Source organism: Lutra lutra, chromosome 15 (assembly GCF_902655055.1).
Source record: "Lutra lutra chromosome 15, mLutLut1.2, whole genome shotgun sequence".
Classification (NCBI taxonomy): domain Eukaryota; kingdom Metazoa; phylum Chordata; class Mammalia; order Carnivora; family Mustelidae; genus Lutra; species Lutra lutra.
This window is the reverse complement of record NC_062292.1, coordinates 37,188,438-37,203,454: the sequence shown is the minus strand read 5'-3', so window position 1 is coordinate 37,203,454 and position 15,017 is coordinate 37,188,438. Positions and strand designations below refer to the sequence as shown.

The 15,017-nt window shown below is 40.9% G+C and overlaps 1 protein-coding gene across 2 annotated transcripts in view; it reads right to left on the bottom strand.

Moving 5' to 3' along the window:
• Nucleotides 1-14,149, bottom strand: part of CRB1 (crumbs cell polarity complex component 1) — a 136,454-nt gene extending 122,305 nt beyond the window's left edge. For both annotated transcript variants that reach the window (XM_047705093.1, XM_047705095.1), the window contains exon 1: nucleotides 13,690-14,149. In XM_047705093.1, the coding sequence (XP_047561049.1) occupies nucleotides 13,690-14,134 (445 nt within the window). In that variant the 5' untranslated portion in view covers nucleotides 14,135-14,149. The remainder of the gene's footprint in view (nucleotides 1-13,689) is intronic.
• Between the last annotated feature and the right edge of the window lie 868 nt (nucleotides 14,150-15,017).

The following is a 15,017-nucleotide window of genomic DNA, read 5'->3' as shown; positions in this document are numbered from 1 at the left end:
TCAATCAACTTTAAATTAGGAGAAAAGAGTAGACAATGAGGGGCTCTCCAGAACTGGAAGTGTGCAAGGAGATAATTGCAGGTCAAGAACAAGAAGGCTCAGAAAACAATACAGGCCCATCAGTAGAATAGCTCTCCACAAAGCCCAGGCTCCTAAGGAAACAGCAAGATAGAGAAGGAGCTTTGGACGGTATGAGTGTGGAGAAGCCAGGTGGTTGATATTCTGCGAAAGATGAGGTAAAAATTTAATAGAAACAAGGACACTGGAAGTTCAGAATGTGGGAACTTTGGTGGGAAAGTGGTTTGGAAGGATGAGAGGGTCCAACTTGAGACTGCATCAGGCAATGACTGTACGGGGATAGAGGGGCAGGTCACTGAAAACAAGAAGCTCAAGAAATGCGAAAAGCATGGCCCATAAAATTCTGAAATTGCTCCCACTGGATCTGGACAAAGTGAAAAGTCTTCATTTTTGAGAACTAAAAACTTTGGTAATACTTCTGGTTTCACATCTCCTCACAATTCTATCAGCACTCTCTATGCCAGTCGTATTGGATCATTTTCTTCTTCTCAAACCCACCATACACTCCAACCTCCCAGAGCTTGGACACACCAATTCTCTCTCTCTCTCTCTCAAAGGTTTTTTCCTACTTGTCCATCTGATGAAGTCATCCTTTTTTTCTTTTTTTTTTTTTAAGATTTTATTTATTTATTTATTTGACAGATAGATCACAAGCAGGCAGAGAGGCAGGCAGAGAGGGAGGAGGAAGCAGGCTCCCCTCCGAGCAGAGAGCCCTATGTGGGCTTCAAATAATGACGTCATCCTTTCAGACTTATGTTAAATGCCTCATTCTCAGTGAAGTATACTCCCCGATTTCCTTACTGGCTCCATCCTTTTGTGTTTTCATAGCATTTTCAGCATTATAGTTTATTATTTGTTACTTGCTGATCTCCAATAACTGCTTTAAGGACAAGGATCCTTCCTTATCATCAATAGTAAGAGCTGAGATTCACGGAGAGCTTATTTCATATCGGGGATTGTGCTAAGCATTTTATGTACATTATTTGATTTTGTTTGATCTTTGAAAAATTATCGATGAGGCGTTATCATTATGCTCCTTTTCTTCATGATGAATGAAACTGAGGCACAGGGAAGGTAAGAAACCTGACACAGACCAAAAGGCTAGAAGGTGGTAGAGCCGGATTCGATTAGAGACCATCTGAGTTTAGAGCCTGTGCTATTGGCCATGAGCCTGCATCGCAGCCCAGGGCCTTACGTCCTTCAAGGATGTGCATCCTCAGTGTCTGGCAAACCATGCCCCGTGACATGTGTTCAGCACATTTTGCTGAATTGAACCAAATGTGAAGAAGTTGACTGGGAAAGAGCAGAAGTTATTGAGAATGCTGGTCGTGTCTTGGAGGTTGGGAAATAATGGCTTGTGAGGAAAAGAAGAGTAGTGTAAGCAGTAAATGAATGGTGAATCAGTGGTCTTTCAGGAGTAGGGGGGGTTAGCAAGAAAGCAAACCTTCTCTCCTGGCTCTGAGAATTGAGTTAAAAAAAAAACAAAAAACCCCAAAAACCCTTTAATAAGGGTTGCGTAGAAAGTGGTTTCATCAAATTCCAGCAAAGGTGAGAATCAAAGGCACTTTGGAAAAGACTGAAGGGTTGTATTTGCCTGATTTGTGTTTAAGAAGACAATGATCTAGAAGCAGGTGACCAATCTAATGAATATCAGGAATTTTTCCAGTGACATCTTCACGTAAGATACACATTAGCAGTCTGTAACTCTAGGCCACATTACTCTTCTGATTCCAATTATCGTAGGATGTCTTCTCCAACTATCTCAACAGCTGTCACTCTACAATTCCAAATATAAACTCTCCTCAGTCCACCCTCACTAATCCCCTACACCCCTATCCCTGCCAAACTTCTCTTCTCAATGAATGGGATTATCTCCAAATCACCCAAGCCGGATTTCTAGGAGTTATCATCTTGTTTTTATTTCCCACATTCTGATTAGTCACCAAATCCTGTCATTTCCCCCATGGAAATGGATCTGAAGGGCCATCCCCATCTCTCTTCTTGTCCTATTGCTACTGACATCTCTCTTTCAAGTCATTCTCTACATTTCTGAGAGTGATCATTATAAAATACAAGTCTGATGATATCATTGTCTATGCAAAATTTAGAAACAGTTTCTCTTGTCTCCAGGATAAAACCTTTGAATGTGGTAGAAGATGCAGTAAGATGTGGACTCTATAGGTACCACCTACAATGATGTTCCTACAGCTCCACCATCTCTCGTATCTTTGGGCTGTACGTAGCATTCCCCTTGCTAGTGATGTCCCACACCTCACTCCTAGTCCCCGGCAGTTAACTCTCATTCATTCTGAAAAATTGAGTTTGAGTATCCCATGATGCCGGACACTCTAATTAACTACTTATGTCTGCCTTAGGTGCCACTTGACACTTCTCTTATAAACCCCTGTCATACAAAAGTACATATTTTATTTTACCACAAATGCTTATTTGTTCATTTTATCTACAAAACCATCAAAGTGAATTTTTTTGTCCTTTAACACTAAGATCTATAGCATTTAGCACATATTCTTAAATATAGAAAATGCTCAAAAAATAAAAGAAAAGAAAACGCTCAATGAGTTTTGAATGAATGATTCCAGCCTAGCTATGGATTAATCCATCATCTGTCCCAGAAGGCAATCTGGTCTGCCAGGACGGAGGTCCTCAATGCTTCTGCGAGCCTGGACCCACTCTAAATCAAAAGGCATAAGGGCAGATTTACAGTTTTGGCAAACGTTTAAAACGAAACACTATTTCTGAATGACTGTGCCTTAAACTTCTGATCAACATTAGAGATTTTGCATCTCAATATGCATCCTTCAGCAATTATAGATCAATGGTAACATTCTGTGCCCCAAGATAGCACCCATCATATGTTATCAGCCTGAAGCAGGTCTCGTCATTGATGTTGTGCTCATCACTCACTGCGGCGGGGAGAGAATGTGCAATGCATGCAGTGTGCCATCGACAGATCACTCTCAACACTGTTCTCATTACCTGCAGAGCCCATGCTTTGGGAATAATAACACCTAGCTTTTAGTTATCATCCTATGTTTCAGAGTCTGCTCAATATATTTAATATCTAACAGGCCACTATGCATACTATTTCCTTCTGAATAAGAATTATATACACTATTCCTGCGTTCTTTAAAGAATGATGCATGGTGGATTGATTACAACAATTACCCGTGCGAGTCTGAACCACGTATCACTGCAAAGAGGTACTCCGGCACCCCCAACCACTACAGCCAGAGATTATATCACCCATTCCTCCGCTATATCATAGTTACGACATTCTTAACATCCTAGAGCAAAGAGGCTGATGACTTCGTGCTCTGGTTAATAGTATAAAACAAGCATAACATTGATTAGCAAGATGCTGTGGAAGATTAAAGGCAGATTTTTAATTTTCAGGGGAACACCTTTGAGTTTTTACCCAGTAAGATTTCTAGCTTGTGCAATTAGATATACCTTTTCCAAGGACGCTAAAATACCTTTTACAAAACAGTCACTTAAAGTAGACTCTATAAGCCTGGGATTCATCTCTGAAAGATGAGTGAATTTTATCCATTTGAAGACTGCTCTTTTCTCTGCCACAGGTTTAAATCTAGGAATTATGAGGCACTCCATAAGCAAGCGCATCTTGGTGTATTATATTTTAGCCACAGATTTTTTTGTCTCCTGATATATATGAAATCAATGTAACTATCAGTGATTCATTCTGATGAAATGTGAAAATGGGTTTATATTTTTATATTATTTTATATTATTTTATACTATTTACTTACTGTATTTACTTTACCATTATTTCTTATTAGTATTATTAATACTTTATTATTACTATAAGAGTGACCTGGCCAGTGACCTGGCCTCTCTCTCCCATGGACCAGGTCTCCCTGGCCTTTCCTTGGATGATTCACACGCCAGGCTACCCACCCAGCCAAGGCAAGGCAGTCGTATTCCCATTAGGTTGCCTTCAGGGGACCAGGTGCCTGTAGCTAGGTTAGGGATGGAATTCCATGCTTTGTTTCCTAAACTCCCTTCCCAGGGAACTGGCATCTCTCGCCAGGGGTCCTCCTGAAGTCTCCAGCTACACGGAACTGCACTGCACAGCCTGTGCTGTACGGTCTTCTCTCCAGGGCTTGGGCACCTGGAGCCCTTCAGGCCTGAGGTCTAGGGCCCAGCCCCATGGCCCCTCCCCGCTCAATACAACCTGATACTATGGCTACAAAGATGGCAACAGTCACTCTCCGTTTGGATGCGCTGCCTGATGGGGAATCCAGGCCTCTCCAGGAACCAGAAATCCCAGATGTTTCTCATTCCAGTGCGCCTAGTTCCCCCAAGCAAGGCTTCAGAATTCCAGAGATACCTTGTTCAGAGTGATAGGGTCCCTTTGTGAAGATGCAGCCTTAGACGTAGGCAGATGCCTGGTTTCCCACAGAGAAGACCATAGGAACCCAGCCTCTCTTGAACCGGTCCTGGCCTGGTTTAGGAACCAGAGCTGGACCAGATCGCTGCTTGTTCCAGAAAGCTGTGCCAGACCAATATGCCCTTTCTGGATCCAAAACCCCAGTAGCCAGGCCTCTGGGTACTAGAACTCCCTGGTGTCTCTTGCTGAAGGATCCTCAGGCAAGCCTGCCCCACCTGGCCCTGGCAAGGCAGTCAAATTGCCCCAGATCTGCCTTCAAGAGGAATAGTCATCAGTTGGTTGGTTGTGACTTGGAATTAGGCAGATGTTCATTTCCTGTTAGAGCCCACTCTAGCGACCTGGCCCTTGTAGAGGATGGTTTCCAAATCCCTGACTTCCCTGACACCCTGGGCAAGGTCAGTACCTACCCCTTCAGGAAGTTTCCAGCAGCCAGTACTCCTCCAGGCCTGAGGAGCTAGGGTCTGGTGCCAACCACCTGCATATCCTCCTGGGTGCAGGGGTGCCCGAGTTCTGTGAGTTACTCTGAGGCGGTGGCTGCAAATAGGTGACAGTCCGCATTTGAACGTGCTGCCTCATACTGACGAAGGCGTCTCCAGGGATAACTGATCCCAGATGTCTTTTAATGCGGGAGAATCCCGGTGCCACCAGGCAAGGCTTCAGAGTTCCTCTAATAACCGGCTCCTGAATGTCAGGGTCCCTTCTGTAGGTGCGGGCCTGAATGAGGCCAGATGCCTGCCTTTCCCCAAGAGCCCAAAACAGGGAATGCCTCCCCTGAACAGGGTCACAGCCCAGGATGAACTGGGATAGGCGGGATTCCCGCTTGCCACAGAGCAAGGAGCGGTCCCGCACGCGCAGCTGGCTCTCCAGCGGAGACGCTGCAGCAGTGCCAGCGACTGGGGCTCCCCAGGCCCGCGCGCCCCGCCTGGCCGGGCAGTCAGGTCCCCCCCCGCCCCACCCCACGCCTGCCTTTGGGGAAATCGGAGCCACTGGGTATGGGGGGTGGGGGTTGCACCTGGGCCGTTACCTTGTGTCTCCGCGACCCTCGAACTCTCCCCAACCTCTGGTGCTGTTAATGGCAAGACGCGCCCGTGCGCAGTATATGCTGTTCTCTTTATGAATTAACTGGTTTTATTATTTTGTCATTATAGATACAGAAATCTTTTTCGTTTCTATAGGATTTGCCTTCACAGAGAGATATAACTGGAATAACCTCTGCTTTCCATCTTAAACTCGTTTTCTGCTGGTTTTCTGAAGTCTTATCGCTATTTGCCTTCCCGTCTATTCCTTCTACCGTCGGTGCGCGTTGAAGAATGTTGTCGACGCTATTGCAGTATTCTCAGCTTTCTAGAAAGATCGTGGAGGCTAGAAGTAGTTCTAGGGATAGAAAGACTGGCTCCTGTGGGTCAGCCCTCAACAGAGAATAGGGAGTGCGTTCTAGTGCTTTCTTGAATCTAATGACATTTTCAGGTTGTCAGTGGAAATATTAAATATTCTACTTCCCCACGCCCTACTGCTACTCCCAGTACTAACAAACTCACCCTTCCTTCCTTCTTCTCAAAGTCTATCTATGCTCTTCCTCTCACTTTACTCCTATCATAAATATCGTAACATGTGGGAAGATGTTATTTGATTTTAAAATGATCTATTCCTAATTAACAGGTATGCTTCCTCAATCTACTGTCTATATTTAATGTGTATGCATATGTATACTTTGTAATATATAAAATTAGTAAAGTTTAATTCGGAGTAACCCATTTCCAAGTTTCTAAGATGCTATGTTTGAAATACACTCTACTTTTATAAGTGGTTTTATCTTGCTTAATTTTGTGAGTTTCTTGGGAAGATAATAGGAAAATTATAATATTTGCATCTTATGTTAAATATACCAACGTTATACATTTCACACTTCTGTAATTATAATGTTTTAATCATTATAATATCTTTCTTGTGTTTTTATCCATTAGGATAATTGTAATTCCTGAATGTTTGAAATGTTATAATGCAAATACATTCCTAAATCTTTTATTCAATGATATGGCAGGTTCAGAGAATAAATTCTTGCCTACACATATCATAATTTTCCAGTTTTAAACTTGATAATAGAGCACAGAGATTATGACCTCAGTTAATTTATCCCTGAGTACAGTTCTAATATATTCAAAAAAAGCTATTCAGTTTAAGAAACAGATTCCTGGGGCGTCTGGGTGGCTCAGTGGGTTAAGCTGCTGCCTTCGGCTCAGGTCATGATCTCAGGAACTCAGAACCTGAGTTCCGCGTCAGGCTCTCTGCTCAGCAGGGAGCCTGCTTCCCTCTCACTCTCTCTGCCTGCCTCTCTGCCTACTTGTGATCTCTCTCTGTCAAAAAAATAAATAAAATCTTAAAAAAAAAAAAAGAAACGGATTCCTATAAAAAGTATAGGTAAATATTGTTAAATGCTAGCAGCAATACTTGAAGATATTAAATTAGTGCAACCAGCATTTTCATGGCTTCATAGTTTATGGAAAAACTTTGAGTAAGTCATTTCATTGTCACCATGACCCTGAGAGTTAGGTGGTGTTATAATGCCTGTGTGTTAGAGTGAGGACACAGTTCAGAACTATTTGTCAATGTCAAACCACTAGAAACCACTAGACTGCATCAGAGGTGGAACTGGAAGTCTTGTCTTCTTCTTTCAAATTCCACAGTCTCTCCATTTCATCCATACTTAATATTACTGCGTATTTTTTAGCTCTTCCCCTCCTCACTCAGACCTGCACACACACCCTGCTGGTAGCCAGGAAGTCAGAGAAGTACTCAGACACGGAGTTTAAAATGGAGCATGTCATTCACAACTACTAGCTACACCACAAACCAGGTGTCGAAGCAAAGATGACAGAACTGTTCGCCCCTTTCTTTTTTTTTTTTTTTAAGATTTTTTTTTTTAATTTGACAGAGAGAGAGAGATCACAAGTAGGCAGAGAGGCAGGCAGAGACAGAGGGGGAAGCAGGCTCCCCACCGAACCAGAGAGCCCGATGGGGGCCTCGATCCTAGGACTCCGGGATCATGACCTGAGCCGAAGGCAGTTGTCCAACCAACTGAGCCACCCAGGCGCCCCATGTTCACCCCTTTCTAAAACCTCTGTAGTCATCCCCCGCTTGTTCTTCAGCTCATTATTACTCATACAATAATAGTAGTAATAAATGTTGTCAGAGGACATGAGTTTCAGTTCAGCATCCTGAAAGAAGTGCATTTTTGCTCTGCTCTGTCCTGCATTATCTAGACTTCCCACCAGAGGGCAATAGAGAGCAGGTCAGTAAAGGTGTGCGCACATTTTGTTTGCATGATCCGTGATCCTCTGTGTTAATTCTTTTTTTTTTTTTTTTTTTATTTGACAGAGAGAGAGAGAGAGAGATCACAAGTAGGTGGAGAGGCAGGCAGAGAGAGAGAGAGAGAGGAGGAAGCAAGCTCCCCACTGAGCAGAGAGCCCGATACGGGGCTCGATCCCAGGACCCTGGGATCACGACCTGAGCCGAAGGCAGAGGCTTTAACCCACTGAGCCACCCAGGTGCCCCCTCTGTGTTAATTCTTATCTTAAATTTTAAAAGAGGAAAAAGGTGTTGTTAAAACTTGATACTTTTCTTTGCTTTTCCCCAAGTTAATAATAGTCCATTGATTAGATTATTGTATTATTGGACACCAAGTTCTACCTTACCCACTTACTTCAGTATGTCCTCAACATAACAAGGAGAGAGATTTTCTTAAAATGTAAGTCAAATCATTTCTGTCCTCTGCTCAAAACTATCTGACAACTTCCCGTCTTATTAAGAGCAAGAGCCAAAGTCCTTACAATGGCCCACCAGCCCCAGTAGTTGATTATGTCTCCTTCTCCTTGTTTAATCCACTCTAGTCACATCAGCTTCTTTGCTGCTTCTCAAACATTCCAGTACTTTTGACCTCAGGGCCTTTGCACTGAATGCATTAAATATGCACTGAATGTTCCTCTGCTTTGAATGCTATTCCACAACTCATTTGCCTGACTCCCTTCCTTTCCTCTCTAGAACTTTATTCATGTGTTACTTTCTTAGTAAGCCCTTCCCTAGTCATTTAACATATCGTTCAATTCCTAATTCCCCCCCTTTTTTTTACTTTTACTTTTCTCCACTGTATTTATCACCACTTAACCCACTAAATATTTAATTTATTACTTATTTTATCTTTTATTTATTTATATATTTATATATAATTATATAAATATATATATTATATTTATATATTTATTTATTACTTATTTTATCTGTACACGTCTGTCTCTTCCCTCTAGAATGTAAGAGGACTTTTTCATCACTTTTCTTTATTCTTGTATTTGCAGAACCTATAACAATGCCTACTTCGACGTATATACATACATAAGTGTGTGTGTATATTGACAAAATTAACAACTGAATGAATTCAACAGATAGTTGTTTTTATTCATATCATTTATCCAGAACTGTTACTATCAATAAGTACTACACACACACTCTACTTTGTGCTGTCACATGAAAATCCTCATCATTGTCTACATCAGTGGTTTCTCAAACTGTGGTCCCCACCCCAGCAACATCAGCATCAGTATCACATGGGAACTTGTTATAAATGCATAGCCCCCACGACGAATCTACTAAATCAGAAACTGTATTTTAATAAGCTCTGTGGGTGAGTCTGATACATGCTAAACTTTGAGAACTACCAACAGAGATAAGTTTATTAAGTTGGAAATGAAAATTGAACTTTCAATGCATTCTTATTTTTCATATTAGAGATTTCAAGTTTTTCATGGGTATAATAAGTTAGGGAATATTCTGGCTTTAGTAAATGGTAAGTGAGTCATCTTCTTAGTGAACCCTACACCTACCTTTCCCTTCATCCCTACCATCAGCCTTTCAGGCCAGATCCTAATGTCTTACTCCTGGTATTGCAGTGAGTTTCTAACTAACTAGTCTCCATGTGCTAACTAGTCTTCTAACTAGTCTCCTATACTAACACATTTTCTTGAATATAAAATGAATTTTTTTCATAAGATTTCATTTCTGAAATAAAGATGCATTTTATAATCAATAAGTAAATTTGATGAAGTGGGTTTTTTTTCCCCTTATTTTCCACAAGATGGTTTTTATACCAAAAACCTATTTTATAATGGAAGAAATAAGATATTTTCCTGCAGTGTTTTGCTTCATCGTGCATCTGATTGCCCTTTCCCTGCCCTCTCGTGGCCCCGTTTTTCTCATATTGCAGGCATCTTGACGTGAAAAATGTTCACTCATCAATCTGCTCGTTTTAAGAAAGACCTCAGCGAAAGAATGATGTATTGCATAAACTTGAACTCAAAGCAGTCACATGCTCAAGGCTAATATTCTTTTCATTTAAAAAAAGTTTGCAGCTGTTTACTTTCAGCTTAAATTGGAGTTTTTGCTTATGCCTGGCATATTCTCACCAACATCTTTAGCAGCTCTCTCTAAGCCTATTTCTGTAGTTCATGAATCACCACTTAGGAAACACAGTGGAGTGCACAGAGTAGGATTCCCGCAGTGTGAACCCCCTCTCCGTGTGCTACAGCTCTTTTTCCTCTCCTACCTCTCTGTCTTTTAAAATTTATTACGTTTTCTTACTTTGCTGCTCTGAGGAGCACAGGCTTTTCCCTGGAAGCCAGGTTCTTTATGAGTCTCTAAATTTGGATGTACCGCACAGCAGCTAGGTTATTGTAATAGCTTCCAGGATTCACTGGGAGGTCTAGGTTGAGCCAGAGTACGCATCCATGCTGCTTACTAATTCTTTTTCTTCCCTTCCCAGCTCTGGCTTTTCCCCTGGTCCTATAGACCTTCCTTGAGTTTCTCATTAATTGCCGCAAATACTGGTAGCCAGGGGATGCCACTGAGGTAAGCAACCCTCCTTGTGGGGCTAGATGGGGGGATATTTCAAGAAAAGTTTCTAAATTAAGTTCACATAAATCTGATTTCTGGCTCCCAGCCCTAGCTATACATTAGAATCATCAATTAAATTTGACTCTCTGAAGGTGGAGTCTGAGCATCTCTGTTTCAGATCTCTCTGGGTGATGGCTGATGTCTAGTCAGGGCTGGGAACCACTGATGAGCTCCCAGAATGCGGGCTGTTTTACTTGTGGAGACTGGTGATCAAGCCTAAAATTGCACCTTTGTGTCCGAATAAACCTAACTAGCTCATAACAGACATGATTCTTACTGTCTGATGAGTGTCATTTAAACTCTGTCTGGAAGCAAGTTATAGTTATGTCAGCAGAGCTAAAATAATAAAATTTAGCTGATTTCTTAGAAAACAATAGAAGAACATAGTCAAATAGGGAACAACTCTATTATATCAGGGTTTGAGCAAGGGAAGTGCCCTCACTGTGGGTTTTGAGCTAATGTTATAGTGAGAAAAAGGCATTGATTTTCATTGGGTCCAGCTGGGATACGATATATCCACAGTATAAGTTAATTCATTGTAGAGTAAAGTATTAAAATGGAGGTACTTTACTACATTTGGAATATACCCTTGACATCTTATATGCCTAAATTTATACCACTGAAAGGATTCATTATGATCCAATTAATTGAAATGTAAAAAATTAAAAACACATACATTGTAAAACATCCTTTTTCAAGCTGTTTTGCAATTACAAGACTATTTCAGAACACTGTAGCTAAAATGGCTGAGACATTTCTTTGATGTCATGTCTGTTTCTTTTAGTCACCGTTCACAATATCGTACTAGCACCAGGAAATAGAAGATACTATCTTAATAAACCAAAGCAGTTGTTAAATGTGTCCATTATAAACAAAAGCAATCCCAGACCAGCCCCACCAAACTGTATCTCTTATTTTTACTCAAAAACTTTAAAAACTGAAATTGAATTGCTGTAACTCAATTTTAAACAATGAACATGACAATTTGGCACCCAAATAAGGAAATTTCATGTATAAGTACTGTTTCATAAACTCCTCCATTGTTCCTCATAAGTTTTAGTTTATATTGGTAGTTGAAGGCAATCAATAATAAAAAAATTTCCACCTAATACATCATTCTACTATCATAACATATGCGTAGAGAAGGCAAACTCTAATATCTATTTACCTCAGTTTCATTACCACAGAGGGTGCCCAGAAAAATATTGTGTATAGTAAGTATACACAAGAATTAGTTAGAACAATTAGAACAATTGTTAGAACAATTGTTAGAACAATTCAGAAAAAGTTTATTAAGCAGCCATTACTCAATACGCTGGGCACCTTAAGTACTATTCCTAAGGTGTCTTAATACAAATGTATGTCTTAATACGAATGCTGACATGTAATAAATACCCCCAAATGTTGATGAATTAAAGAATACATATAAGACATGACTTCTGTCCTTTCAGAACTAATACTTCAGTGGGAAGAGACAAAAACGCAGATATCTGAAGAATAGGACAGAGTTCTTTAATAGAGGCACAAACTGCTACAGAAGTAATAATTACTGTAGCAGCTTAGAAGTATTATTTCAGCAGACAGTAAATCAGAAATGTTTCTCGAGTTAGGCGAGAGATGAACAAAGTTCTGCAAGTATGGAACTTCACAGAGTAGACATTGAATTGAAGAAGGACATCCCAGAGGGAGGGAAACCACTTGAGTAAAAAATGAAAACAATTCAGGGAAAGGGAATGTCTTGGTGGAAGAGGTTGTAGAGATAATATGTAAGGGACAAATTGTGAAGGGTTTTCAATGAGATGTTAAAATTATTCTGTGTGGTGGGCAGCTCTCAAGCTTCTTCAGAAGGAATGGCACAGTCAGATCTATTTTAGAAGGATTATTTCAGAGGCACTGTTCAGAATACTTGAAGGTAGAGGCTGGAGGTAGAGTGTGGGAGGTTGTATAATAAGTATACACAAGATGATGAGGACATGAGCAAAGGTACTGATAAAAAAAAATGTAGGAGCTCAATTTGGAAGACATCTTGGATGTCCAGAGAGATTTTGAGGATTGGTTGTAGGTAAGGATTGAGGGAAAGGGAGCAAATTTCATGTCAGAGCAACTAGGGATATAGCTATTTTATAAAAGCAATATTTCAGAATGTGTAATCTTAACAAGATGACATTGGAGGATTCTGGTATAAATTTTGAAGAAAAGTACTTTCCAAATATATTGCTTAACATCCTCAGGAAAAGAATGACAAGATAGAGAAGTTAAGTGTGAAAGGGTTCAGAGAAGAAAGTAAGTTGAAAGTCAGATACCGCAGGAGTTTACAACAGTAGCAAGAGATCAGGGAAAAGTGGCATTAAAATGTAAATAATGTCACCCAGATGTGAGTTAGGAAGCACAGGAAAGCTGTGAGCAGGTTAGAATAATGAATGTGAGAAAGCATAGACGACATGAGTTGCCCCCTTACTGTAAAGAATCTAGAGAGTAAAACAGGGCAAGAAGGTTGGTCACCATGAAGAAATGACCTGACTGGGTAACTGGTTCAGGAGGGTGGGGAGTGTAGGCACTGAGCATGAGGATAGTAAATGGCACGTACCCTTTTAGTGAATGAATGGTCAGCCTGTTACTCTGTGCTCAAATACCACGTCAACAGGAACTTTGTTAATAGACTGGAGGTACTACTATTTGCTATTTCCAAGCAATTAAAGAAGTGACTTCTTTATTTTAGAGAAGTGATTTCTTTATTTTAGAAAAGTGACTTCCTTATTAATAAAATTGGGTTTATTTTATTTACCATGCTCCATCAGCCGTGCTGTCACTCATCTGTTGCTCGCACTCTAGAACCCACTAACATCTGTCCATTCCATGATGGCCTGCCTTCCCAGCAGGCTGCAGCTGCAGGCGTGGGCATTCCTGGCATGCTTTAGCTAGCAAAAAAGGCATCTTCTCATGAGGAAACTTGAAGGGCCCTGACCTGGAAAGCAAGGCCCCATAGAGCCCACTACCTCTAGGCTAAATCTGAGAATTAAATAATGGAAGGGCTCCATTTAAAACAACAGTGACAGTTGGCACTGGCACTGACAGTCTGGGAATTTTCATGGTTTAGGGAGCTTTCAATCTAGTGATTAATTCCCACCAAGACCATTTTCATAAGCAATTGGATGAGACCTAAAAAGTCACCTCTGCTTCTGTCATATTAAAAGAAGGGAAAGCTAACTACGTCTTCTGGTCCTCAAATGTGATAGACTTACCAGAATAGTCTTGCGGACAAATACAAGTGTATCTTCCTATCTCGTTGAGACACGTAGCTTCATTCTTACAGGGATCCGAGACACATTCATCCACTTCCAGGTCACAATGCCTGCCTTGATATCCTGGGACACAGAAGCAGGAATAGCCATTGCTTCCATCCTGGCACATGGCCCCATTGTGGCAAGGGGTGGAAGCACACTCATCAAGATCGTTTTCACAGAACCTTCCAGCATATCCATCAGGACAGATGCAGACAGGGTGAACAGGGTCCCGATGGCAAACACCTCCGTGCTGGCAGGGGTTTGTGCCACAGGAAACAATGGGAGTTTCACAGGTTGTTCCACTAAAACCAGGCAGACATTTGCAGAGAAAACTCCTTTCTCCTGGGGTGTTCACACAAGTGGCATTTCCCTGACAGGGATTGGAGAAGCATGGGTTTCTCATGCTGTCGCAGTCTTTGTCCAAATTAATGGCTGCGTCTGAACAATGGCAATCGTTGTCTTTTGAATAATCATTGCATGTAGAATTGTTTTGGCAAGAATTTGAGAGGCACCTGGTGTCATTCTTATTGCAAAAGGAACCTACAAGGAAATAAAAAAAAATATCAAGATTAAGTTTACAGATATATGGCTAAGGATACAATTAAATATCTTTCTGTTCTTCTGCCGTCTCAGACTCATTCATGGAATACAGTTGGCTGCATTCTGTTGATGAGCTTGATCAAATGATATCTAATGATGAGGGTTTTAATGAATGGTGATTTGTCAAATCTTGTCATGTAGTTGCTAATAAGAAACAAAAATAGCTAGTTTGAGAGTTCTTTGCTTTTCCACTTCCCTTTCTCAGGGCCAAATGCCGTTGAGCAATGGGGTGAATTGAAGCAACTGGTAAACTGTCCTATACATGTACATTTTTGAAATTCACATTCTCCCATGGAAGATTCTGGAGTGTACTGGGAAATGAGATACAAAATTGTCTCTGAATATAGTCTAACTGAAACTAATATATTTTTTAAAAGATTTTATTTATTTATTTGACAGACAGAGATCACAAGTAGGCAGAGAGGCAGGCAGAGAGAGAGGAGGAAGCAGGCTCCCTGCTGAGCAGAGAGCCTGATGTGGGGCTCGATCCCAGGACCCTGAGACCATGACCTGAGCTGAAGGCAGAGGCTTAACCCACTGAGCCACTCAGGCGCCCCTGAAACTAATATTTAATTGAATGTTACAACTTAGTTTATGACTGCTTTATCACACTTACCATTTATATTCTTAAAAAAATAGAATAATGAAAACATTAAAACAAAATAAAATACCAACTATTTGTTGAA